Consider the following 26,894-nt stretch of genomic DNA (forward strand, 5'->3'; position numbering starts at 1 on the left):
CAAGGCTGCGCTGTCGCTGTAGTTTCACCATCTGATCTGAATATGGACCGGATACGACTGACTACGGTAACCTCGGGATAAACAGAGAGCCTAATATTAGCGCAGATGTACATTGGGTATAATGAGAAGTGTTCCCGGTTTCTGTCGACCTAATTTATGCAGCCTAACAATCCTTTAACAGATATGAATTATAGAAATGTGATAATGTCTATGTGTATGCCAGGTTAAAGAGATGTGTTTTGGTGTAGATTTAAACTGACAGAGTGTGTCTGCTTCCCGAACAAGACTAGAAGAGTTTGGGTGCTAAATAGGAAAAGGATCTACCGCCTGCCGTTGATTTTGATATTCTAGGCAATATCAACTGATCATCTTTCTGCTAGAAGAAGTAGTAGGCTTACTGACATGTAAACTGAGGTAAATAGTTGGTCTCTAGGTTCTGTGCTGTCAAATATACAGTAGTTTACAGATGTTTTGCGCCACAACTGTTATATCATGTCTTTTATCATTAGTGACCTGGACCTGAAGTAAATACAGTATTTTATAGAAACATGTAACTATCGATATCAGACCACTGTCAATGAACCGACCTGAACCACTAGTTGACTCCAATAGGAACATGACAATATGACTAATGAAACTCACTGGAAAACTAAGTGATATGATTCTAGGAACACTGAAGGTATTCTAGGTCAGTTCAAAAAGTTTGAGTAAATACACCTCTCACTCGATGACTGCAACAAAAAGCTTATTTCAAACCAACAAATCTGAACGCAGGAAGAACTTTAGAGTAACTTCAAATCCTCACAATATTCCCAACAAAAAAATGATTCTCAAAAGTCTAATCAGTTCCAAAGGCTGGATCTGGAACAATGCTTGTTTTATAAGACTCTCTCTTTGGTGTACAGTATTGTAGAGCTGGGAGTCCTTCCAGTGGATATGAACTATGAGGTGAAGCCTTGTTGTATCATCAATGACATTTCTAAGAAATCAAAGCTGAGAGAAAACAAAAACACAACAACAAGAAAGTAGAACCGAACAAAACTGGTATTAGATGGTTTCCTAAAGAGTTCACCTCTCATCCTCACCTCTCATCGAAAACAAACTCACATGTACACAGACCTTGGTCCACAGATCAATGCTCTTTAAAAGGACTCTCTTCAAAGGATCCACACTGGAAAACAAACCCTGAGTGATAAACATGCTCCCTCCCAAAAATACATGTCATCTGAAAGTTCTAGAATGTTACATGTGTTTATTTGAATGAATTTAAAGGAATCTTATCAGTGTTATCAATTATCAGTTTTGATATATATATAGGATTTTGGGGGTTTGTGTTCCGATTAAAATGTTCCAATACAAAAACACTGGGGAAGTATGTGTGAATTTGTAAGTGCATAAGAACAAGTCAAGACAAGAGGTTTGTTACAGATCCCAAGAGACAGACTCAGAGCCCAAGAGAAATGGAGTTGTCTAAACTATAGATGGAACATCAGGAAGAAAAACTGCCAAATTATTTTGCATGTCAAGGGAAATCAATCATTCCTAATGTATGAACCTTTATGGGAATTTCATGAGCAGGCATAAGTTGATGTTATATCATGCATGTGTGTATATATATATATATATATATATATATTATGAGCACTGACAGGTGAAGTGAATAACACTGATTATCTCTTCATCACGGCACCTGTTAGTGGGTGGATATATTAGGCAGCAAGTGAACATTTTGTCCTCAAAGTTGATGTGTTAGAAGCAGGGAAAATGGGCAAGCGTAAGGATTTGAGGGAGTTTGACAAGGGCCAAATTGTGATGGCTAGACGACTGGATCATAGCATCTCCAAAACTGCAGCTCTTGTGGGGTGTTCCCGGTCTGCAGTGGTCAGTATCTATCAAAAGTGCTCCAAGGAAGGAACAGTGGTGAACTGACGACAGGGTCATGGGCGGCCAAGGCTCATTGATGCACGTGGGGAGCGAAGGCTGGCCCGTGTGATTCGATCCAACAGACGAGCTACTGTAGCACAGATTGCTCAAGAAGTTAATGCTGGTTCTGATAGAAAGGTGTCAGAATACACAGTGCATCTCAGTTTGTTGCATATGGTGCTATAGCCGTAAACCAGTCAGGGTGTCCATGCTGACCCCTGTCCACTGCTGAAAGCGCCAACAGTGGACACATGAGCATCAGAACCGGACCTCAGAGCAATGGAAGAAGGTGGCCTGGTCTGATAAATCAAGTTTTCTTTTACATCACGTGGATGGCCGGGTGCGTGTGCGTCGCTTACCTGGGGAACACATGGCACCAAGACGCACTATGGGAAAAAGGCAAGCCGGCAGAGGCAGTGTGATGCTTTGGGCAATGTTCTGCTGGGAAACCTTGGGTCCTGCCATCCATGTGGATGTTACTTTGACACGTACCACCTACCTAAGCATTGTTGCAGATCATGGAAACGGTATTCCCTGGTGTCTGTGGCCTCTTTCAGCAGGAACAAAGCAGGAGCACAACAACGAGTTTGAGGTGTTGACCTGGCCTCTAAATTCCCCAGATCTCAATCCAATCGAGCATTTGTGGGATGTGCTGAACGAACAAGTCCGATCCATGGAGGCCCCACCTCACAACTTACAGAACTTAAAGGATCTGCTGCTAACATCTTGGTGCCAGATACCACAGCACACCTTCAGGGGTCTAGAGGAGTCCATGCCTCGATGGGTCAGGGCTGTTTTGGCAGCAAAAGGGGGACCAACACAATATTAGGAAGGTGGTCATAATGTTATGCCTGATCGGAGTGTATATTTTATATATATATTATAAAATAGCCATATAGAGGCACAAATTTGAGCAAATATGATTCTATAATTCTATAAAAGCAGGCACATAAATGCACACACATAACAAACACTAGCAACAGTAGCATCAACTGTGACTAAGCTCTGAATCACACAGACAGACACTGAACTCTTTGATTCAGTGAGGGTCACGTTGATGACAAGAGATGAGAGACCAAAAACAAGTAGAGTGACTCAGGCAAAAGACTGTTGTGTGCCGCTGCCACGACCCCTCTCAACAGAGCATGAGTGTTATTGTACCGGCTCTGAAGGGCAAACAGCACAGACACACTCCACTCCACGCCAATTCTCTACACGAGACCTGACGAGATGAGGACAGAGCACAGGACAAAGTCCAACACTGCTGCATTGAACTGCTTGGGAACATGGATTCAATCGTAAATGCATTTACTTTGATTTTGAGAGTAACTTAATCTCAAATACAAGTAATATATGTTATAAAATTCACCATGAACACATCGGTGTCACCTTTTAGAACCATTTAGATTTTTTGTTGAAAATTATAACATCATTTCCATGACATTTAAGCAAGTAATTAAGCTTATACAGTAAAATGAGAATGTATGTACTTTAATAGTACAAAAAGGGCTGAATTATGACTTGCACATTTTCTTCATGAGATTCACCCAAGAACAATTGAATTCTGAACTCTAAAGTGGTCTTTCAAATCTAATTAAATATATAATGTGATTCAAAAGTCCACAAAATGCTTACATTTTGCTTTTTTCTACTTTAATAAAAAATAGATCTAAACAATTTGTTATATTAAAAATAATTAAATCTTAATATATATAAATCAGATCAAATCAATCTAAATTGAATTCATCTTTAACATTCTTATTGATATTGCATCACATTTCTTTGTTAAATTCATTCAAAACCAAAATAACATTTTGAATTTGACATTTTCAGTCTGGACTAGAATTATATTTCTAAGAGGACACTGCTGACCTCTAGTGCCTGACATGGTCATTGCATCTCATTTCAGAACTCTGAAACCAACCAAATTTGGATCAGAGTCCAGCCCACTAAAAAGTGAAAGTGATGTGAATGTGATGCGTGAAAGCCAAGTAGTCAGAACTGCAATTAACCCATCAAGTTAGTGCACACACATTAGGAGTAGTGAACACACACACACACACACCAGCAGTGGGCAGCCATTTTGCTGTGACGCCCAGGGAGTGATTGGGGGTTGGGTGCTTAAGGGCACCTCAGTCATTCACTGCCAGTATTGAGAATCAAACCCACAACCTTCTGGTTACCAGTCTGACTCTCTAACCATTAAGCCATGACTAAACTAAACTAAAGAATTTTAAGTGAGTTTTGAGAGTTTTATATTACAGAAAAAAAGATATTACATAAAAATCTTTTTATGCCTCTTTTTACAAGACGTAATATAATTTTCAGAGGTCCCCAGAATGAGTCCATGAAGTTTCAGCTCAAAATGGGAGAATAAAAAAGCCCTGATTTGGTGTTTGTGTACCTTTAAATGCGAATGACTCGCTCCAAGCTTGTGATTCCACTTCACTTCACAAATATAACTCTCAAAATGGATCATTACAAATTGTTTGTGATGCAGCGTATCAGATCAGGTATGGCATGTATTTTGTGGATGTTTGCCAACATAGCGTGCTGCACGGCTAACGTGGCTAAAGCCACACACTGTTGGGGAGACTAAAGAATGAAGAAGCGTTTATGCATTATACAGACTGCAAGTTTTTTTGGGTTAAAAACGAAAATAACGACATGGCTCCGGTCTCCGTGAATATAGTGAGAAACAATGGTAACTTTAGCCACATTTAACAGTACATTAGCATTGTGCTAACGATGCATATCAAGAAAGAATTTGCAAACATCACAAAATATATACAGTTGGTATCAATCTATCTTTGAGAATCAACTTCTGTGCAAATCCTGTGTTTTCGTGACCCCGCGTGCAAAGCAGTCTGTTGTAAAATGACTTGCACTTACTGGCGTATGGACACATTCCCTTCATAAATAAAATTACATCACTGCGTTCTTAGTTGCTCAGATGCCAGGAGTTTATGGAGAGTTTACTATTATAGCCATTAACAGATCAGTGATAAAGTGTACATAGCTAAAACATATCACAAACTCAAGGATGATCGTTCTTGAGTGCTGCTGTCCTGCGGAGTTTTGCTCCGACCCAACTCACCTTCCTTCATGTAGCTTTAGTAATCCTGACGACATTCAAGTGTGTTTGATCAGGGTTGTAGCTAAACTGTACAGGACAGCTGCACTCCAGGACCAGTGTTATTGGTACACCATTGTCGCTTCGAAACCAAATGGGTGGAAACATACAGATTAAGGGGCGGTAATATTATAATAAGATCCCCTTCCTACGTCACTAGGGGAGCAAAATCTGAACGGCTCATTTTTTCACATGTTTGTAGAGATAGGCTTACCAAAACAAAGTTACGGGGTTGTCCTTTTTCATGTTTTCTGGGTTGGTAGATGCACCGGGGACCCGATTATAGCACTTAAACAGATATTTTCATGATATGTCCCCTTTAAAATCAAGATATACTTGCTAAAATAGGAAAATGTACATTCGGACAGACCCGAAATGCCTCAAACAAGAGTGATTGATTGTGACTGCTGGTCCTCCATCACGGCTGTCCTCTAGTCTCAAACACAGATTCTGCTGGATCCAGTGAAGGTACGAGGTCAAAGGTTGCTCCTCCAGATACCTTCACCCACCACCAAACCTCTCTGTTCAGAGCCATTCTCCTCGCTTTCTCCCTGCTCACCAACCACTCCCTCAGTAACTGCATGTTCCACAGCACAAAGTGGCAGGATGGTAAACAAAGCAGACAAACTCCCAGAATGCAAAGTGTGGCCACTAGGGGGCGCCCACTGAAATCAAGAATGCTGTAGATGTAGGGTTGACCAAACAGATTGGTGCAGCCCAATAGCCAATAAACAACAGCAAACATGACATAAAGGACTCCTGCCAGCACGCCGTAGAAGAAGTGGGTGAGATGAACGGGTGTGGAGGACAGCAGCAGATCCACGGCGGTCTGGATGCTGTTGATGAAGTGGATGTTGATGTTGAAGGCTGTGAGGGAGTGCTGGTCAGAGGGGTGGATTATGGTCCAGTACAGTAAGGAGACGGTTAATGAACAACAGCCCACCACTGAATGCAGGAACCACTGCAGACAGAGAGCAGCGGTGAGAGCCACGGGAGGAGAGAGGAGGGTGTCACACTCAGTACTGACCCCTAGTGGAGGAAAGGAGTCCATGAAACGCATGTATTCACATTTTTTAATTACAATTATTTTTAGTATTTTTATTTAGCAAAGACACATTAAATTGATCAAAAATAAAGGTTTCTTAAACAGCAGATCAGCATATTAGAATGATTTCTGAAGGATCATGTGACACTGAAGACTGGGGTAATGATGCTGAAAATTCAGCTTTCATCACAGGAATAAAGTATAAAGTATTTTAAAAATAGAAAACAGTTATTTTAACTTGTAATAATATTTCACAATATTCCTGTTTTTACTGTATTTATGATAATAAAAAAAAAGTCTTTTAAAAAGTCACTGCAAAGTGGCTCAAAACAATATTTTTGGGGAAAAAAAGAGCATTTGAGCTCTTTGATGTTTGACTGATTGACATTTTATATTGTGATCTAATCAGGGCTCAACAATAAAGATTTTTTCACTGGTTCCAGCACAAAAAAATATTGTTTTATTTTTTAATTAATGCATTTTTATTTTTACAAGAAACAATATTTATATATTTAATTAAATGTTAAAGGGTTAGTTCACCCAAAATGAAAATAATGTCATTTATTACTCACCCTCATGTCTTTCCACGTCCGTAATACCATGTTCTTTGTTATTTTTTTTATTTTTTTGGTGCACAAAAAGTATTCTTAATCGCTTTATAATATTGAGATAGAACTGAAGTCACATGAACTGTTTCAAATATGTTTTTAGTACCTTTATAGATCCTGAGAGGTGCAGTAACATTGCTGGCAATGTAGGCCTCACTGAACCATTGTATTTCATCAACGATATCTTAATTTGTGTTCTGAAGATGAACAAAGGTTTTATGGGTGTAGAACGACATGAGGGTGAATAATAAATGACATTATTTTCATTTTTGGGTGAACTAACCCTTTGTTTACTTTTTTTGAGAAAATATTTAATTATACAGCCGTAATGTAACTGTATTCATTTCTTTGCTGGAAAATGCAATGCAAAACATGATGGGTTTGTAGTTTTTTAATACATTATTGATGCTCTGTTTCATGTTCTTTGTTTGTTTTGACATTTATATTGTATTTACATTTTCCTGTTTCCTGTGATATGTTGTAGTTCTTTTTTCTGTCCTTGGTTTCCTTGATTGAATCTCCGGATGTTTCTTGTTGCCCTTGTTATCTTATAGCTTCCCTGTGTGTACTATATATAACCCAGTGTTTAGGGGCCGTTTACACAACACCGTTTTCAACTAAAATTGGAAAGCTTTGTATGCGTTATGGCCGTTAAAGGTGATAAAGAGGATCTTTTCGTCGACTGAGAATCCAAAGACTGTTAGTGAGTTTTTGAAATGAGCGCATGCGTAAGAACAACCCCCCTCCTTTCGGGGGAACGCCTCCCAAAACTCGTTCACGAGTGCTGGAACATGAGTGTTTACCACCGGCATTCGCTGTGTCATGTTAGTGGATTCATTATGTCGGACTCACCGCAGGTAACTCATAATCTGCAGTTGTTACTCCTGTCTCCGGACAAAAACATTGCATGCGGCGCCTGTGGAGTGTGGAAAGTTACTGGAGCGCGCAGCCGCGCACATCTCTCACAAGGAACGTCTTTAAGGCCCTAACTCGTGCACAGATGATGTATATTAATATTATTCCTTTCAGTGCACCTAATAAATAGTCTTTTATCAGTTAGTAAAGTTTCAAGTAATATTGCAAAAATGTATAAAACAAAACATCCTCTTTAGCACCTTTAATTTAGGGTATGTTTACAACAACGGAGAAGTTTTTCCTTTGAGTTTTTCCACGTACAGAGAACACCATTGTCAAAATGATCCCCATTCATACAAATCCGTGAAAATGACTAAAAACGCTGTATTCTGCTGGCAGGCTATTAGATGCCGATGAAACACTATAGACTGAACATGTAATGCGCATGTGCATGACGTCATCGTTTTCACAGATTCGGTTTTTGTTGTTTCGTTTGTTTTCAAAAACTTGCAATCCGTTGCAACTTGCAACTTGAAACCCATTTTCAAAAGGGTGCATTTTCAGGCCACTAAAACGGCGTTGTTGTGCAAATGAACGGCCAAAATGCATAAAAGGTTTTCAGTTTTTAGTTGAAAACCGTGTTGTGCAAACAGCCCCTTAGACGACAACGGTTTTTGAAAATGATACCGTTAGCATACATTGTCGTGTAAACACACCCTTAGAAAGATAACAACTGACTAAGGGTACGTTTACATTACAAGGATGTACTAAAAACTAAAAAAGTTTTTTTTTTTTTTTTTTGCGTTTATTGCGTACAGATGACAACTCTTCACAACGATCCCCGTTCACACGGATCTGCAAAAATGACTATAACACTGTATTCTGCTGCCAGGCCAGTAGTTGGCGATGTCACTTTATAAAGAAACACTACGCACCTATAGACCGAACACATAATGAGCATGAGTTTTTGTAGTTTACATGGAGACCATAATGGTATCATTTTCAAAAACTTAACCTTTGAAACCTGTTTTACAAAGTTTGTGTAAATAAACGGACAAAACACACAAAAAGTTTTGTCTGGTGAACGACCCCTAAGGCTGGTATGTTGGTGCTCTTAGCTCTGTTTCCAGCATTTTTGTTTTGTAGTTTTTGTGTAACTTGTATTCTCATATTACTTTAATAAACTTTCTGCACCTCCCTCACCTCAGTTCACCTGTGTAACTGCTTCCAAGGCTCACGTTATTAAAGTTAAGCCCTATTAATGAATTGACATTCAGATGTGTTTAAGTGTGTTCAGATACTTCATCGGGTCACTGTGTCTTTCTCAGATCAATTGGTCAATTGATAAGCAATGCATTGATTGCACAACAATACCTCTTTCCATTCTGTGTGAGGAGCATCTGACCTCCAAGAAAGCCCAGGCCAGATTATTGAGCGCAACCAGATAGTAGATCACCATGAGACAGTACGAGATATGGCTAAGAAAAATGAGGAATTTAGGTGTGTTGAAGAGAAGAGCCGTGTAGATCAACCAGCTGACGGTGTAGACCAGCATAAAACATCTGTACAGAAGCCACAATAATGGAGGAATATCCCACTGGAAACAAGAGAAGTTATTTCAACTTCACATTTCAGTCCTCATTAAAATGGATTTTTGAAACTGACATAATACACACATGCATTCAATGTCCCTAGCATCATTTCCAAACAAATTATAACAATGAAACTAGCAGCATAGGTGATAGATCATATAACTTGGTTTCTAACTCCAGGCCAGTCATTTACGATCATTAGCTGATCCAAGCTGGTCTAGAAGGCTGGTAGACCGCATTGAATCAGCAACAAACCATCTACCTTGTTGCAAAACCTTTGGCCTGGTATTCCCAGCAGGGTTTACACACTAAAGAATATGAACTAATTTTGACTCGGTCCACACAGATTGTTGGGTCAGTGTTCAAACTCACCCGTGGCTGAAGCAAAAGTTCTGGTTCAGAGGGAAGAAGGTGGAGTTTGTGAACTTTGAACTCCTCCCTCCAGTGGTGTGTCCAACTAGCACCCATGACTGTCACCAATAACAAAAAACAATCAATGCATCTGTGATGAACATTCTGTCAACATCAATTAGCATTTTAAAAAGACTTTCACTTCCAGTATGGACCAGTCTTTCTGGTTTGAAGTAATGCTGTAATTAGCAACCCATTCAGACCTGCCCTGTTAAATAATAGGCTTAAGTTTCATGCAACTCATACCAAGGAATAAATAACGTTTCTGACTAACCTTCGCAAGAACGCATCCACTGTCAACTGCCGCGTTCAGCAGAAACACGTGTAAATCTAAGGCTGGAAATGACTCCTACACCTTGATATTCAGATCCATCACGTGTCCATAGCAGCGGGACAAACACTGCACTGCTTGTCTGGGAAACTTTCTAATGAAATAACAGGAGCTGCAAACCGTAATAGTGAACATGTGAATCTCTCATACATCCCAACAAGATTAACGCTGAGTCTCTGAAATGTGGCTAAATGTCAAAATGCTCTTGCAAAAGAGGGCTACACTTTATTTTAAGGTGTCCTTGTTACAGTGTAATTATACATTTCATACTGATTAACAACAAGCACTTAACTATAGGGTTAGGATTAGGTTATTTGCATGTAATTATGCATAATTTACTGTTTTACAATAGCATGTAGGGCAGAATGGTGGAAGATGCTTCACCTAAGAACAATGTGGATTTACTTTTAAATTTTAACATATTTAGATGTAAGTTTAGCACATGCAGGATGTGGATGATGCTGCATCGGCCATTGTGTTATTATAGGAAACAGAAACATTTGCTAATTTAGTTAGAGCACTAAATGTCATTAAAAGAGGTGTAACATGGTCCCCCATGGATAAACTTTTGCAGAATGTATAAATGACTTTTTGATATTTTATAAATATATATATATATATATATATATATATATATATATATATATAAATATAAAATGTAAAATACTAAAGCTATTGTAGTTAATTTTATTTTGAATATTTAGTTGATAATTGAATAACCCATGACAAAGCATAATACCAATAAAAGAGATGCATCTGAAAGCATGAATATTTGAATATTTACTTATTTAATTACCCATATTCTTAATTGAAGATATGTCACAATATCAACACTATGCAAACTGAATGATTTCACTCAACTAACCTACAGGTTTTAATTAAAGCAAAGATGTCTGAAATTATTCATGGAAATACTGGAAATTACAATAGTTATTAAATTTAAAAATAAATAGCACTAGTAGGCATTCTAAGCCAATTCTGGAGGGTCTTCTTATCCCAAGGGTCTAATTTTACTCCACAAATCTAAACATTGTTCCCACAAATCCCTTATTGACAAATAGACAGTAATTTTGATATTCATCATAATACAAGGTCATAGATCAGTATTTTCCTGAGATACAAAATTAGATTACAACTCTTCTGACTTACTAAATCTCACAAATGTTGATATTCAGATGAAATTACAAAATTACAAAATTAAAAATAGTGTAGCCATTCATCAAGTGCCGAGATGAGATTCAATGCTATCTGTGGTCAGGAGAAAAAATTAAGGCTAGCCTACGTGTAACTCGTAACAAAGACATTTTAAAATAAACATTTATAAATGTTAAAAACAGACATTAACACCATGATCAAGCAATTTTGGTCAGTTTTTCCTGAGTAGTATTATTATTATGCCCCTTTGTTTTGATGCTTTCTACATAATCACCACATGATTGTACATTATGCCACTAATTATAGAACTACTTGAGACAAATTAAATAAATAGATTGGCATGAAATAATGCTTTGAGGTTAAATATTTAATATTTTTTTCTGGATATGACCATGTTTGCACGAATTTCATACACGTACGATGAAATGTATGTAGCGCAAGAGGCATGGTTTAATTTTTTGTATTTTTTTGAAGATGGCGCTAGAGCCATTTTGCCACACTGAACTCTGAAACGATTATCAGATGCAAATTTGCACCAGTCCTGACTCATGTTCAAAGTTGCATGAGTTTGAGCATGTTTAAGCATCATTTCAGAGAATAATAATAAAATAATAATGGAGCAATCCCAATAATGATAATAAAAGACAAAATGTCCTTTAAAAAGTTTACCCAATGAAAAAAAAAAAAAAAAAAAAAAAATCAATGAATACTTAAGAGATTGTTAAATATTAACCACAAAACAGCAACATTCAGTCAAACCAAAGTTATTTTATGTTCACTAAAATGTAACATTTAAGGATAATATATTTTATCCAATATATTAAGATATATATATATAAATAATGAGGACATAAAGGTGTACAGTACTGTACTAAAACAGTACTGTATATCCATGACATTCATTGTAAGTAACAACTCTCTAGAATTAGGCGTTCCAACAAAAATAACTTTCTAATACTTGTTTTCATTAGTGGATGTTTGTTGGTGACACTGACATGTCAAGTTTCTCCACCCAGTCAGTCAGCAGTGACATTACAAACAAGTTTGATCTACCGAAAAAGGTTGGTTCCTGTGAACTTGGTGTTGTTCCAACATCTCACATGTGAAAAACAATGCCACAGGCAGCAAATGTATGAAACCAGTAAAACAAACATTAAGTCGTGTTCAAACATGCAGGAGTTTTACAAGCAAGAACCTTGATAGGCAAAAAGAGTAAGAAATATTGAAATGTGAGAAGCCATGCCAACTCAACCATGACTACATTCACAATGTAGCAGAATTTTTTTTTTTTTTTTAAATATATAAAAAATATATTAATAAATGCACAATCTGTTTAAGTGTGTGGAAAGAACAGTTTTATTGTTATTTTTAGTATCTTTTTTTTTATTTTTATATATAATACAGCATTTTGGATTCACAGAAGCACCACTAGACCTGCCTGCAAGTCAGTTTAGATAGAATCTGCTAAACAATGGTGGTGGGATTCTTTGATCAAGAGGCGTCAGAGATATCGGCAATGAAATCGAAACATTTTCAACTTTTGGTAGCATGACAAAGCATCACTTTGGCAAACCCTTGCATGTCTGAAGTAGTGAAAGGTGTTGTGGTTAAGAGAAACAGGAAAGAGTCCTCTACAGAATTATTTTTTTTTTAGCTTCCAGGCAGCACACATTCACTTCAGATTTGCCTTGTAAATATTTGATGTCTCAAACCAAACAACCCAATCAATATAAAGTCTCATGGGAAAAAAAAATTACAAAAATGTTCTGTGAAAAAAAAAATGAAAGCACTCAAATTCAATTCAGGTCGTCTCATTTATTTTCTTATGTACAAAAATGAGATCATATATAAACTTTACAGAGCTCAAGATCTATTTTGGAAAAAGCAAATAACCAAAATCAAAAACATGTTTTTCACATTTCTCGAGGACTTTGTACATATGTACACATTCTTATAGTCACATATCCAATGTTCATCAACAGAATTTCTCAAGTCAAAATAAATACATGACACTCCTCAGCACAGAGGACCAAAGTCACAATTCTTTTTGCCAAACTGACATGACAGACTCTCATTCACTCAATTTCTGTGAAGCGTGCAAACATGGCTTTCCGGACTGCATCCTTGTAGGTATCTGAAGCTGAGAGGCTGTAGCTGCTTCCTTTAGTTCCCAAACCGGCTCCTTTCATTCTCAACTGAGCCTGCAGGCAAGATCAATCAAATCAACTTTATTTATTGGCCAAGTATCCAAAACATACAAGGAATTTTTCACCGGTTTGAGGTAGTGGTGGGAATCTTTAGGCACCTCACAATCCAATTCTGGATTAATGACATGCAAAAAAATCAATGTATTTTTTATTTAATTAAATATGTAATAAGTACTTTTTTAATAATTACCAGTTTAACTTAATGAATACAACTGTATGTTAAGATTTTAAATATATAAACTAATATAGCAAAACAAAAGCAAGTAGACTAGTAAATAATGAGGAACAATGAAACATAAGCAATAAACAAGAGTGCTTTTGTTATTTAACAGTCTCTGAACATTCAAGAGCTGTGAGTGATTTTTCTTTCTCAGCTTTACTGTTTGATTATTAGCCTACTGATGACATCACAGACAGAGGGAGATCTAATAAACTGCATTAATGCTCAATTTCAAAAATATAAGTTGTAGTTTGTAATGTTTAATCTCTTAAGACACAACTGACTAGGTTAACATTAATTTAGTTTGAAAGGTTCAAGTGGTGTGTGTTTGAGTGTGGAATTGGAAGCAAACAGGATATGGGTGTTTCTAAAGCACTCAAAGCGTCATCACGCATCTGCGGTTAAAAAGCTCAGATCAAATTCTGAAATTCTTAGAATTGATCCAGAATCATTGCAGAGAGAATCTCACCCCTAGTATGAGGCGTCCCAAACATATGCAATATATTATAATAGTTGCAGATACCAAATACGGTGCTTAGCAGACAACAATTATTACATATAACAGTAAACTTAATTACTGTACTAAAAAAAAAAGAAGAGAAAACTCAAGATAACAGGAGTGTAGAAGTCAGAGGGTGTTTAAAATCTTTAAAGCACATGGAAAAATGCTATTCTGAAATCTGGAAGTTCTCATTTTAACCAGTCTTCCAGAAGGTAGAAGTCTGAAAAGACTGTATGCAAGATGGGAGGGGTCACTAACAGCTCTCCCAACCCGTTTCTTGACACAGGATGGCAGATTCATGCTGATAACATCAAAGTCATGTCAACTATTTGCACACATCTGCCAGCTACTGAGGCTGACAACAGTGTTCAAAATCAACCTTATATTTTTGGGGAGTTGACAAAAATTCATGACCAAGAAAATGTTTTGCCGTTTTTGCATTGCATACGGAACAGCACAGGTAATTGCGACACTTAATTTGTGAAATAATACCTCACAAAAACTTTAAAACGCATCTTGATTTTCAATCTTGATCTCAAAAAGCAAAGTAAAAACAGTAAAAAGCTCATTGGTGCTGGCCAAATTCATACACCACCTACAATGATAATTACTTAATGCTAATCACACAAGACACTTGTGCGTTAAACTATTTATCAAATAATAAATGTAGCATGATAACATGACAGGAAGAATGAATCATACCTCAATAGGTGTTGTGATGCCTTGTTGGTTTCTACCCAGACCTTTGCCTTCCTTCCAGCCCATGGCCTGCAGCATCTTATTGCCGATATTATCGCTGTTCAATCCGTCCTTTGTGGGCTGTTCGTAATTTCTGCAAAATCGAATGGTGCAAAATCCATCTTAATATTAATATTGCAATTGTATTGTCATCATAACCACCTCTACTGAATGAAACGCAAAACATATTGTGATTGAAACTTACACTACAGGTGCTGGCTGGGTAAATTTCCTTTTCTTGGGTGCAGGGGGTTCAGGGATACCGTATTTCTCTCTTCTCTCAGCAGCCCTGTCTCTGTACTTCATCTGTTCAGAACAAGGTAAAAAGGGACATGGCATGTCAGTCAATTCCAGGAAATAATCTTTAAAAGGAGGAAGTATGGCTGTGTGTATTTATAAGGTTCATCACCTCTGTCTCTTTCCTCTCCAACTCCTCCAGTTCTGCTTCGCTCAGTTTGGATCTCCTGAGAACCTCCAAGTTTTGCTGGAAAACACAGACATTTAGATTTTAATATTTTCAGAAGAGACGGAAACAATTATAAAAACTCAAATAGCCCTGGCTAATTACCTTGTGCAGGTCTGAGAGTTGCTGATGGCGGATCAGAGCTTCTTTACTGGGGAACTGCCTCCGGCACAGCAGGCACGCCATCTTTTTCCAGTCGGTCAACTTGTCCTCCCTGTCATCTCCCTCTAGGCACTCCTCCGGCTCGCTGTCGCCGCTGTACGCTGCCACCAACCCCACCTGTGGCGCAGCAAAGAGAGGTAAACGAATAAGCTAATGTGACTGATAACCTGATGTGTTTTGTAGCGGTGCACAGTGCTTTTGGCACCTTTGATGAGGAGCTCTCTTCTTCTGTTGCTTTAGATGCCTCTGTTACAAGCCTCTCCAGAGCCCCTGCCTGCACATGTGCAAAGAAAACACCCTATGAATTATGACAAAACCATCATCATCTTGATTAGAGAATGCAGTGCGTCTTCAGCAATACCTTCTTCTCGAAGAGCGTGAAACCAGCATCAGCTGCTGCTGCCTCCCTCCTCTCCTCCTGACTGATTGGCTGGAAGCTGCTTCTGAAGTTCTCTTTCTGTTTGTTCAGACTCTTGGCCCAGCGCTCCATGTCCTTCGCAATCTGACGGACAGAGAAAGATTTTTAGCACCAATGAAGGACTGAAATCAAACAATTTTCTTCATTTTCTGAACATAATGCCGGTGCAGAACTCGCTGGTATGTTGCTAGGGTGTTGTAAATGGCTGCTAGGACAGTGCTAAAAGGTGTATTCTGATTGGGTTTAAATGGGTTGCTACGAGGTTGCTAGGGTGTTCAGGTTCAAAAGAGCCCCAGTCTCAGCAATTTTCTGATCCCTAGATTTGAATCGGTGTCTTTTGGGGCTGCACAATATTTAAAGTACTGACACTGAGAAATTTGATTTTTCTGTGATATATATTGCAGTGTGAAAAACAATTTTACCGGATGACTAATAGCAAAGAATTAGTGTGAAGAAAAAAAAGAATTAAAAACAATGACAAGAATTAATCATTGTAGAACGATTGGGGTAATATTGTTGAGAAGTGCATCTTGTATAGAAAAAAAAAAAAAAATTTATTCTGAATACTAGAGTTGAATGATTTGGGAAAAATGTAGGTGTTCACACTTGAGTATACTATAAACAAGAACCAACTTAAACCTCTTTCAATACCAAGAGAACATATACACACATATATCTATCTTTCCCCTTGAGTTTCCATAGGCCACATTCCCAGTTTTTTATAATTAAATAAAAATATCAAACAAAATAAGAAATATATTGCAATAATGCCATTATTGTAAAATAAAAATAATAATAAATGAAATTCATTGCAGTCGTACTAGTTTTTGTAATTTTTTAACTGTAAAAATGACAATACTAACATTTACATCGTAATTTCTTCAATCATTTCTTTCAAATGTTAAGCCATCGATAAGCCATTATATTTATAATATTAAATATACGCACTATTTTTTCACAGTGAAGCGCGTCACTGTGTTCATTTACATATGTGCAGCTCCTGAAACAGTTTCAGCGTCTCAGAGCAGCTTGATTCACAGTAAATGAACAAAGTATTATGAGCTGCATACGTGTAAATGAAAAGCAGCACATCGTATTACATATTACAATCACAGCCTTTTCACCTGTTGTATTGTCTAGCAAGCAAATTTACCGCAAAAGTCTGATCACTTAGTATTATAACACATTAAAAGCATCCGAGCATAAACTTTTATTACCTGCTGAGCCGTTTTGCTCTTAGGTTTCTCTTTCTTCTCTTTGCCCTCTTTCTGAGGAGTGGATGTGGAGGCAGCGTTCTGAGCCGCATTGTTGGCGTCCACTGCCGGCACATAGGCCTGCTTCTCCCCGTCCCAGTACAGATACTGCTGAGTCTGGGAGTTGTAATAGTACTACAGACAGAAACAACATTTAGAACATTCTACAAGTTCTCAGATGAAATCTACAATTATCTTGCCAAAAACAGCATGGAACACATACATGTGTGTTTGGGTCATAGTACAGGCCAGTGCTGGGGTCATAATAATACCCAGAAGACTCATCGTACTGATAGGATGAAGTGTCTGGGACAGCTAGAGGAAATGGCAAAAATGGCAAGAGAATCAGAAAATGACTTGTATCATCCTGTTTTCTGATTGGATGGTGTGGATTTAATGATCTGATCTTACTGGCTTGGTTTTCCTGAGAGGTAGCTGTTGCTGTGCTAGTTGCCGCGACTGCAGAGGCTGCTGGGGTGGAAATGGTGGCAGCGGCTGTGATGGGCTGGCCTTTGCCTTCAATCTGCAATGTCTGAAAATAAAATTGCTTATAATAACATCAGAACGATCATTACACTAGGCTGGCTCTCAACCTTTTTTACTCTGAGGCCCCCCATTGTCAAAGATAATAGCTGAAGGACCCCAGAAATATTTTTTTATTTACAGAAACTTAATTTAATTATAGAAGTTAGAACCGGTATAGAAGAAGTACAATAATGTTTTTTTAGATTTCAATAACTAATTTATATGACTTTTCTAGTGGTTTGTGATTACTTTGATTTTTTACAAATATTTTCTACTCATAAATAGGAATTTCTACCCAATAAAATATCTTCAGGCTTGACATACCCAGAAACTACCTAGAAATTTAGTTATAAAAAATACAAATGACTAAGATTTTATTTATATCCATAACTTTTTCCATGTCTAAAAAACCTCATATACAGGTTTTCCAAGACTTTGATAAACATGATAGTTAAAAATTGCCAGTTGTTGACGGACTGAATTAAAATAAAAATGTTTAAAAAAAAGAAAGATGGTGAATTTTTTAATAGTTATTTAAACTCATTTTAAAGCTTGTTTTGTCTTATTTGAAATAGTTTTTATTTATCTTTCTTATAAATTAATAACCAAGTTTTAGCATTAAAAAAAAAAAGTCACCTGAGTAGCTGGCTGGCTGATGATATGAGGTTGATAGACCTGCGCAGTCTGAGAGATCACCACTCCGGTAGCGGCAGGAAGAACCTTCACACCTGGAGCAGCTGTAAAGCAGCAAGCAATTTTTTTTTTTTTTTAACAAAATATTCTGATCTGGCAAAATGTCAAACTCTATCCAGTTTAATTGGAGAATCATAATGAGTGGTTAGATACAAAGCAGGCAAATGTTACCTCCAAGTATGCCATTAGCCTGGGAAGGGTCCACAACTCCAGCCTGCTGCTGATAGTACGCCTGGTACTCCTAAACACAACAAACCATCTTAGCTTGGCACTTATAAAACCGATTCATTCAAACATTGTACTGCAAATTTTTATGTGGTTTTAGACTGTGCAGTCAGCTGACCTGTGAGTAGGATACATATCCCTCCTGCAGGTAGCTGTATTCTGATGTTGGCTCCACGCTCTGCTGAGGCTGTAAAGTGAATTGTAGTCAATTAAATCAGCCATGCATGCAGAATTCTGCTTTATCATTAAGGCACGGTTACAATAAAGTTGTTCGCACCTGACTAGAGGACCACTGAGCAGCTGCAATGGCTGTGCTGGCAACCGAAAAGGCACTAACACGGTTCCCATCTGGTAATAACAGGTCCCTGAGGGAAAAAAAAAAAAAAGGCTTTTTAGTAAATTGAATTAATAATCTAGCTAAGTCCCATGGAAGATTTCTTCTGAGCAAGACAACTACAGATAACAGCACGAAGATATGAGTAAGAGGTACATACTTTCGAGCACTCTTGGCATAGTCAACTCCAATAGTTTTCCCATCCAGCTTAAGAGGGGGCTGTAAGCCTTGTAGGATGGTCAGGAGCTGTGACGCTTCCTGCAAAACAACAATCATCAGAATGTGCTAAAAACTTACATAAGTACTTAGCGCATCTTCAAAAAAACACTAGTTTCTCTTAAAAGAACAAAAACTCTTTATTTAATCTTTTGAACAAAAGAGATTTGTAAAGACTGAGGAAGGGAGAAAATAGGTACCAAAGGAGAGGCAAGTTGGACGAAGGCAAACCCTCTGTTCTGACCCGTCTGTTTGTCCTTAATAAGGCGGATGTTGCCGGGCGAGAGGTTGGCGTAAGGGGCGAGTGAAGACAGTATGGCTTCAACAGTGGAGTGAGGGGCGATGTTTCTCAGGATGATGGCTGTCAAATCATGCGAACATGTCAATGTGAATGCAAAAACGAGTATTGGTGTTATACCAGTATCAGCCAACATTGGCATTTAAATCATTATCAGTCTAGAAATTGGCCAATTTTTTAGGCTGATAATATGCAATTCATATTTCAGATAATTTTTATTGTGCATCTCTGATTCAGTGGAAACGTCCTTACTATCGCCATAGTAATCTCCACTGGGTTGGGTTTCTGTGGCTCCTGTGGTGCTGCTGGATTCAGAATCTGAAAATAAACACAAAAGAACAAAAGCAATTTGAGTTTCTTTAAAACACAGAAGCCTGATTCAAACCACATTACTGCCCCATAAGAAGCTGTGGGCACATCATGATTCGATCCCTACAATCCCATAGTGAGACAATGTTATAAAATGAGTATTTTATTTTTAAAGGGTTGGCATTGATGAGGCAGATAGTGTAAACAATAATATAAAGGCTTATTGTGTTTTATTTTTTGATGCCTGGTTTGATTAACAAACATTTCACTCTGAAGGGGAGCCATAAAATCTGGTACTAGATACAAAAAAATAAAAGAAAAAAGTAGCAAACAATTATGAGTGATAAAACAATTCATCACTATCATGTATTAGTAAAGAAAACTGTAGATAACTCCACATACATCTTATTAGTTCAAAAAAAAAGGACATGACGGTGTTTGACTTGACCATCCGGATGGGTGCAGACAGCGGTTTCCTGCTCAGGGATCTACTTACCCGCTTTAACTGCGCCACACCTGAAGCACTTCAGCCTCCTCCGGAAATTGTACAGGCCACACTGCAAGCAACCGGTCATATTGTTTTAATTGACACTTCTGCTATGGGGCATCAGGTAACAAGCACACTACAGTGGCTTGAACACTTACCGTGATGGACGCCCACCAAGTGGACCATTTGAAATACTGAGATGCTACAATTAAATTGTGTATAACTACGTTTTCCAAAGCAAAGCTCAGCTAGGGATGTTTTTGAGAACATTTTTATGATCTTAGCTCAAGTCATTTATTTTCCACAATATTCATAATTTATTTCAATGAATTATCTGCATAAAAGGCTGTTCATAGGAAGAAAAAAAAATACAATACACAACTAAACTTCTTACAACAATAACTATACCTTATATACACACACTACCATTCAAAAGTTTAGGGTCAAGAAGATTTCTTAATGTATTAGAAAGACGCATCTCATGCTCACCAAGTCTGCAGAAAAATCAGAAAAAATTCAAAGAAAATCATTCTTTGAACATTATAAATATCTTTGTCACTTTTGATCAGTTGCTCTGATGATTAAGAATTAGTTTCTATCAGAAATACAAAATTGACCATAAACTTTTGACAATAGTGGATATATATATATATATATATATATATATGCTTGTTTCATAAAACATTTTCCCTATTGTGAAACGTTTTTTTTTTTAAACGTCTAATAATGAAACTTCTGAATGATGGCGTTACAATATTCACCATGAAACTGATATTATAACTTCAGTTCAACATTTTGAGAAGCCCATGTAACTTACTGAGCTGCAGAGCCAGTCCTCAAACTTGTGCCGGTTGTTGCTGTAGTGCACGGCAACAGTCTTGCCTTGAACGGTCAGCAGTTTCTGAAAAAGGAAGAAAAGGTTTGGTTATTTTCTCTCTTGTGAAAACTTGATCTCAGCCCAAGAACAACCACATTAGCCACGAGGGTTTAGGGTGAGGATCGCCCGGGAGGGTTTAATGTGTAAGATGGTGTGTGTTTGGGACCCGAGTGTCCGGATGGGGCCGGAACAGAGTGTAAAAAAAAAAGGCACTCCTTTCTTAAACGGGATGGGGGGGGGACTTTCAAGACGAGGCATTTACTTTCTCTGCGCAAAAAAACTAATTACTATTAAAAACTGCTGAGATATTTTAATGCTGAGGTCCATGAAATGGGATGTTAAATATAGCACCACACTTCACTTCTACTTCTAGACTTGAACAACTTCAAAAAAAACAACAAAAAAAAACTAAAACACTTAACATCACCTATGCAAAAATTTTCAGAGCATTGAAAATTTGTAGCTTAAAGCCCATTTGAGTCATTCAAGTCACACCTGAACTATATAACTTCTCCTTTCCCTCTTAAAAATCAATGCTTTTGTTGTCGGTTTTTTTAATTTACCCATGCTAACAAACAGTTCTTGTAAAAAGTTAATAACATGACTTAGATGAAAAGCCAGTGTATCCATCAAATGGCTCTTCTATGTTTTGGTCACACCTTGCCTTCAAAAACAAGAGCTCCAGTCCATTTCAGTCCATATAGTCTGCTGGGGCAGCAACTTTGCTTTTTTTCCCCCTCAGTTTGTCTTTTTGTACTTAAATTGCATTATTCCCCAGGGCAAAAGCTAGACTTGGTGATTAGGAAGCAACCTGATTGGTCTCCATCCATCGGGTAGCATCTTGCAAGTGATAAAACTCCACGAAGGCGAAACCTCGGCTTATACCTAGAGAGGCATTCAGATATACAGACGGGAGGCGTGTTAGTTTAAAATGGTTCAGTGGTACAACATTCAAACTCTGTCACAAACTGCTTCGTGACCCCCTTGACCCAGAGAGGCCAAAGAGATGTATGGGGGTTGCCTGGAAACTTTTACCATAGCAACAGCACCTTATAATATTCTAGCTGTTGGTCTAATCATGATAAAGTAAGTTGAATCAATAATCAAAACAAAGTAAACAGTCATAAACATTTTCTTGTAATCTTTGTGAGACAGATGCTGCCATCAGATAAACTTGGATGAATTTTATATGCGGGTACCTACTTAAACAAGATGAAGATACATGATTGCTTCTACGTTCATGTAACTTCAATTGGCATGAATAAAACTCTGCCAATTTTGAGCCACACAACCCATACAAAAACTTACCTCCAAACATGTATCTAATGTGCAACAAATTTCTTAACTCAGTGGCCTGAAGGGTAAAACAGGTCATATAATATGTTGCTATGGCAAAAGGCGTTTGAGCGGAAGCAGGTTGGCCCAGCGGACACAGGTTTGTTTGGGAGGGGAAGGATCCGCGGTACATCAGTCTCACCTGTTCTCTTTTTCATCAGCCTCACGTCCATCGGCTTAGGCCCCTCGAGCTGGTCAATGGCTGCTCGAATCTGTGGATTACAAGAAGATGTCAGATAAATTTTGTTTAACAAAGCCAGATTTCATTTTGATTTTCACAGTGAAATCCAGGATTAAATATAATAATAGTTAAATCTAAAAACTTTAGAATGCATTTATTAACTGAAACTAATTTAAATCAATAAAAAACTTGTTTACTTAATTTAAGTTTTAATCTATTTCATATATTAATTAAATTTATTATTATTTTTTAGAGCTGTATGATTAATTGTTAAAGGATTGCGATATCGATTTAAACACCCATTCTATCTTACTGCTAAATAAGAACGATTCGCCCGTGTCTATTAAACCTTTGACAAGTACGATCACTGAAAACATTCAGATCTGCGTTGGTGCTGCTGCTGATCCAGAGAGCCATTGTCATGTATCACAAGCTCTTTTCAATCACAGTTATTTCTTTGTTACAATAATTCAAAATATCACAGTACAAGTACCGGGATAAAATGTATAGTTCGGATATAAACACTGATGTCTATGGTAGCGATCAAAATAGAAAACTCAACACTTCAAATAAAGATTGTATCAATTACATCATTACACCAGTAGGTGCCGACAAGTGACTTAAAAAATATTCGTTGTTGAATCATTTATTTAAGAGTTTTGTTCAAAAATGCTAATTCATCCAGTAATGAAACAAGTCTTTATGAGTCATTGAATCATTCAATCCGTTTTTTAAAAATAATTAATTAAAATTAATTAAATGTTTTAAATAGACTGAAGCAATTAACATTTTGTCAGAATCTATAGTGAATTACATGTTATTTTTTGCTTGTCTATTCAGAATAGTGGGAGATTTGTGATCTCTATTTGAAACCAAAAAAATCATGATTCCCAATTTATACTGCAGCTGTATTTATTATATTCACTAGAGAAATCTCCATGGTAAGATTTGGAATATTTAAAAAATAATAAAATAAATCTAACAAATAATCTTGGCCCTGAATTAATAAAATCTAAAATCTAAAAAAAAAAAAAAAAAAAAAAAAAAAAAAAATTGTGAATATATTTATTAGTCATAATAAATAAATTAAATTAAAAAATGTTTAATTTTAAGTTATATGCATTGCAGAAGTTTCCATGATCCGATAGTATTAATTTCGAGCTAAGATTATTTGTTACATTTATTTATTAATAATAATTATATTATATTTTCTTTAACTTCCATGACTCTTTTAAGATTTTATTACTTCTTAAGATACTGCTTCTGACCATTTGGGGAAAACAGACAAAGGACTTACATCTGCCTCTGAAGTGTTCATGGGCAGACCCCGGAGCATGATGGTTTTGCTCTCCTTCTCGTCAGCTGGGTCTCCCCTGTAATCATGCTCAGAGTAATCACCATCCGAATGGTGTCCGTCATCAGACCCGTCGCTGCTGCGCCGTTTCCTCCCTCGCTGTTACACGGATGAGAATTAGTAAAGCGAGCATCATTCTGTGTCAAAACATCTAATAATCACATTCCAGTGCTTCCCACACATAGACTTTACTTGGGCGGGCAACCCAGGTATATTTGGGGACACATTTTTGCTTTTATTATTTTTATCCTCTTATACTTTAATATCCGCCCAAGATAATGAAACCATTTGTGGTTGATTAACTAGTCGTTTTGTACCTGTTCGTTATGTGTGCATCAGAACGGTTTACTCCCGCTGACATTTGCACGGGCACTGCATTTTGCAGTCACAAGGGGGCACTGTTGCGCTCTACAAGCTCGCGCAACATTGCTTCAAAGTGATTCTCAATCAATAAAAAGCGCAGATTTATGCCAAGTGATTGCTAATGAACTCAAGTTGATGAATTAGTACAATGTCTACTTCATGGCCTTTATATAAAATGTTTTATACAGTTGTAAGAATCTGAAGGATCAGCCTGCAATAGTACAGACATTTCAAAATAAGATTCCCAGTGTATTTCGGGCTTGTTTATAATTAAAAGTTATAAGCTTTAAATTCGCCAAGTTTTCTCTTTTTCTTTTAGGCATTATTGATATTTTGGTTACACAATAAATTGTATTTCATTTGATTTCCATTTAATTCATAGTAAATTATTGTAGTCTCCACCACAGGAAGAAAAGACCAAGAACATTATTTGACACACATATTATTCATTATATAAATTTTACTAGTAAAATCTGTGTCCTGTTCACTGAGAGAGACACTATATGACATCTGCCTCTGAAGTGAGAGGAGAACATGGGAAAAGGAGAACCATTTAAATGCTGTAATTTTGCATAATTTACAATGCATAATAATGCATAATATTAGTATGTAATTAAATGTAATAGTATGCTATGTAATTACAATTAATTTCAGTAAATAAAAATACTGTTAACTTTATTTGTTTGTCACATGTAGTAGATCATTTTTGTGCCCTGGGTAATAGGAGGATTTTTACCTGGCTACCACCGCAAGTATATTTCAAACCTGTGGGAAGCACTGATTTCATATTGGTAAGTCCTCACCTCAGGACTGTCCCTGCTCCAATATCGATCACTTCTGTCACCACGTTCACCATCGTAACGGTCACTACGACGATCATCACTCCAGCGATGAGAGTCGTATCCGCGATCGTCGCGATCTCGGCGGTCCCTGCGGTCGTCATCACGAGACTGTTCAGAGCCGTACCTGCCGCTGCGTTCTGTACGGCTAACCCTATGATTACAACAAGATTATGACATTATGACGTTCATATTAAGCTTGCGAGTAGGGATGTGCCAGAAGCCGAACACTATGTTCGGAAAGGAAATTACGCATTCTACGGAGCCACTAAATTGACATGGTGATGGAAAAAAAAGTGAGATGAGAGTAAAAAATATATTTCAATGCTTTTGCATTTGCTCTCATTTATATAGTTAGGTAATTATATTGTAAATAATTTTGTGGCATCAGGGAGCCGCTATCTTATATAGAAATCGCTTTTGAATGCACACTCGCTTTTCACATTCCAATTCGCTCTCTTCTCTGGGTATAGGAAGCGGCTAAGATATTTGTCAATGATGCTTAGGATCTGTCCTGTCAATCATCTCTCCTTACAATCTTCACATGATAAGCAAATTCATGATGTACTGTAATATAACCAACTACCGCAGCAAGCCTCACCATGTCCCTTCAGGGGATCCGTAAATGGTGTTTTTCATTTTCCATGCCTTTCCGCATTCGGATTTAGGCTTTGGGCACATCCCTAGTTGAGAGAATAGTTACCTCATGAAGTCATAAAACACTGACCGTTTATCTGCTCCCATCTTCGTTTCTCAATACAAGGCCTGTTTAAAGATATAAAACAATTAGTTATAGTAACTTAAAATGTTAATCTGTTGCACATATCATGATCACAAATTATATGAAAATACTTGTGTTAAAACCACAAACGTATGTGCTTTTGGTCAATGATATAAAGTGTGTTTTCTGTTGTGCATGTACTATGGTATTCTTAGAAGTAACGTTACCATGAAATTACCATGTACGTAACGTTACCATAATATTACCATCTCATAAGATGACAGCACTTGTTATAAGAAAAACACTACACTGCATATAACGTATATCTTTACAGAACTGAATGCATTTCAATATCACGGTATTTACATGGTAATACAATGTACGTCAAAGAATACCATGGTACATGCCCGTAAAGCACGGTTTTACCAGTATATGTCCAAAACACATGCTATTTCAATATTACACGTCTAATAAGTCCGTGGTAGTGGTTTTTGTTCGTGTGGTCTCCATTTTTGTTATGTGAGAAGTTCAGTTAGCTACAGGAAGGCACATCAAAATGGAGACTGTGTCGTCGTGTTGTCGTTGAAAAGGGCGCAAAAAACGCCCCGAAACAACGAAAACTTACCAAATATAATTCAACGAAACACTGAAGTGGAATATTTCTCAAATATTGAGAAATGCAATGACTGCAAACAGATCACCTCTCGCCAAAAGATCACACACTTGATCAGATCATTCGATGTCATCTGCAGCTAAAATGGTCTACAAGCTTCTCCTTCCCAGAATGCATTTAGATAGGATTGTGGCGTGTTGTTGCTGTTGCATGATGGGAAATGTAGTTTTTTAGCCGATTTGCTCAATCGCTCCTCCTCTAATGTCCATCTGTGATATTTGATCAAAGGATAACAAACTATTTGACCTAGTAGTATATAATTTATAATTTTTTTGTAATTTAGCCTGTGATGATTGCTGTTTGTTTTATATATATTTGATAACAAGATTATTTTTGACTAACTGAAAAACTAAAAGTTGTTTCATGGTGCTTTTTGCATATTAAAGGATTAGTTCACCCAAAAATGAAAATTCTGTCATTTATTACTGACCCTCATGCCATTCCACAC

The 26,894-nt window shown here is 37.2% G+C and overlaps 1 protein-coding gene across 3 annotated transcripts; it reads right to left on the minus strand.

The window, feature by feature from the left end:
• Positions 1–12,224: 12,224 nt before the first annotated feature.
• rbm5 (RNA binding motif protein 5) lies at positions 12,225–26,564 on the minus strand. Of its 3 annotated transcripts, none has more exons than XM_067372724.1 (25): positions 26,399–26,563; positions 25,780–25,817; positions 25,017–25,206; positions 23,794–23,949; positions 22,458–22,527; positions 21,792–21,865; positions 20,921–21,004; positions 20,113–20,173; positions 19,560–19,625; positions 19,210–19,370; positions 18,954–19,051; positions 18,737–18,824; positions 18,578–18,646; positions 18,406–18,475; positions 18,178–18,278; positions 17,428–17,548; positions 17,240–17,331; positions 16,981–17,151; positions 15,707–15,847; positions 15,551–15,619; positions 15,289–15,462; positions 15,130–15,204; positions 14,926–15,026; positions 14,685–14,814; positions 12,232–13,254 (listed from the first exon to the last, which is right to left on the minus strand). In XM_067372724.1, the coding sequence occupies exons 2-25, from the start codon at positions 25,794–25,796 to the stop codon at positions 13,129–13,131; spliced, it is 2,505 nt and encodes an 834-aa protein (XP_067228825.1). In that variant the 5' UTR covers positions 25,797–25,817; positions 26,399–26,563; the 3' UTR covers positions 12,232–13,128. The 3 variants fall into 3 exon arrangements, with proteins under 3 accessions (XP_067228823.1, XP_067228825.1, XP_067228824.1); XM_067372723.1 differs by having other exon boundaries at positions 25,756–25,817; XM_067372722.1 differs by having other exon boundaries at positions 12,225–13,254; positions 17,240–17,548; positions 26,399–26,564.
• Between the last annotated feature and the right edge of the window lie 330 nt (positions 26,565–26,894).

This window comes from Chanodichthys erythropterus, chromosome 21, assembly GCF_024489055.1.
Source record: "Chanodichthys erythropterus isolate Z2021 chromosome 21, ASM2448905v1, whole genome shotgun sequence".
In the NCBI taxonomy this organism is placed as follows: Eukaryota; Metazoa; Chordata; class Actinopteri; order Cypriniformes; family Xenocyprididae; genus Chanodichthys; species Chanodichthys erythropterus.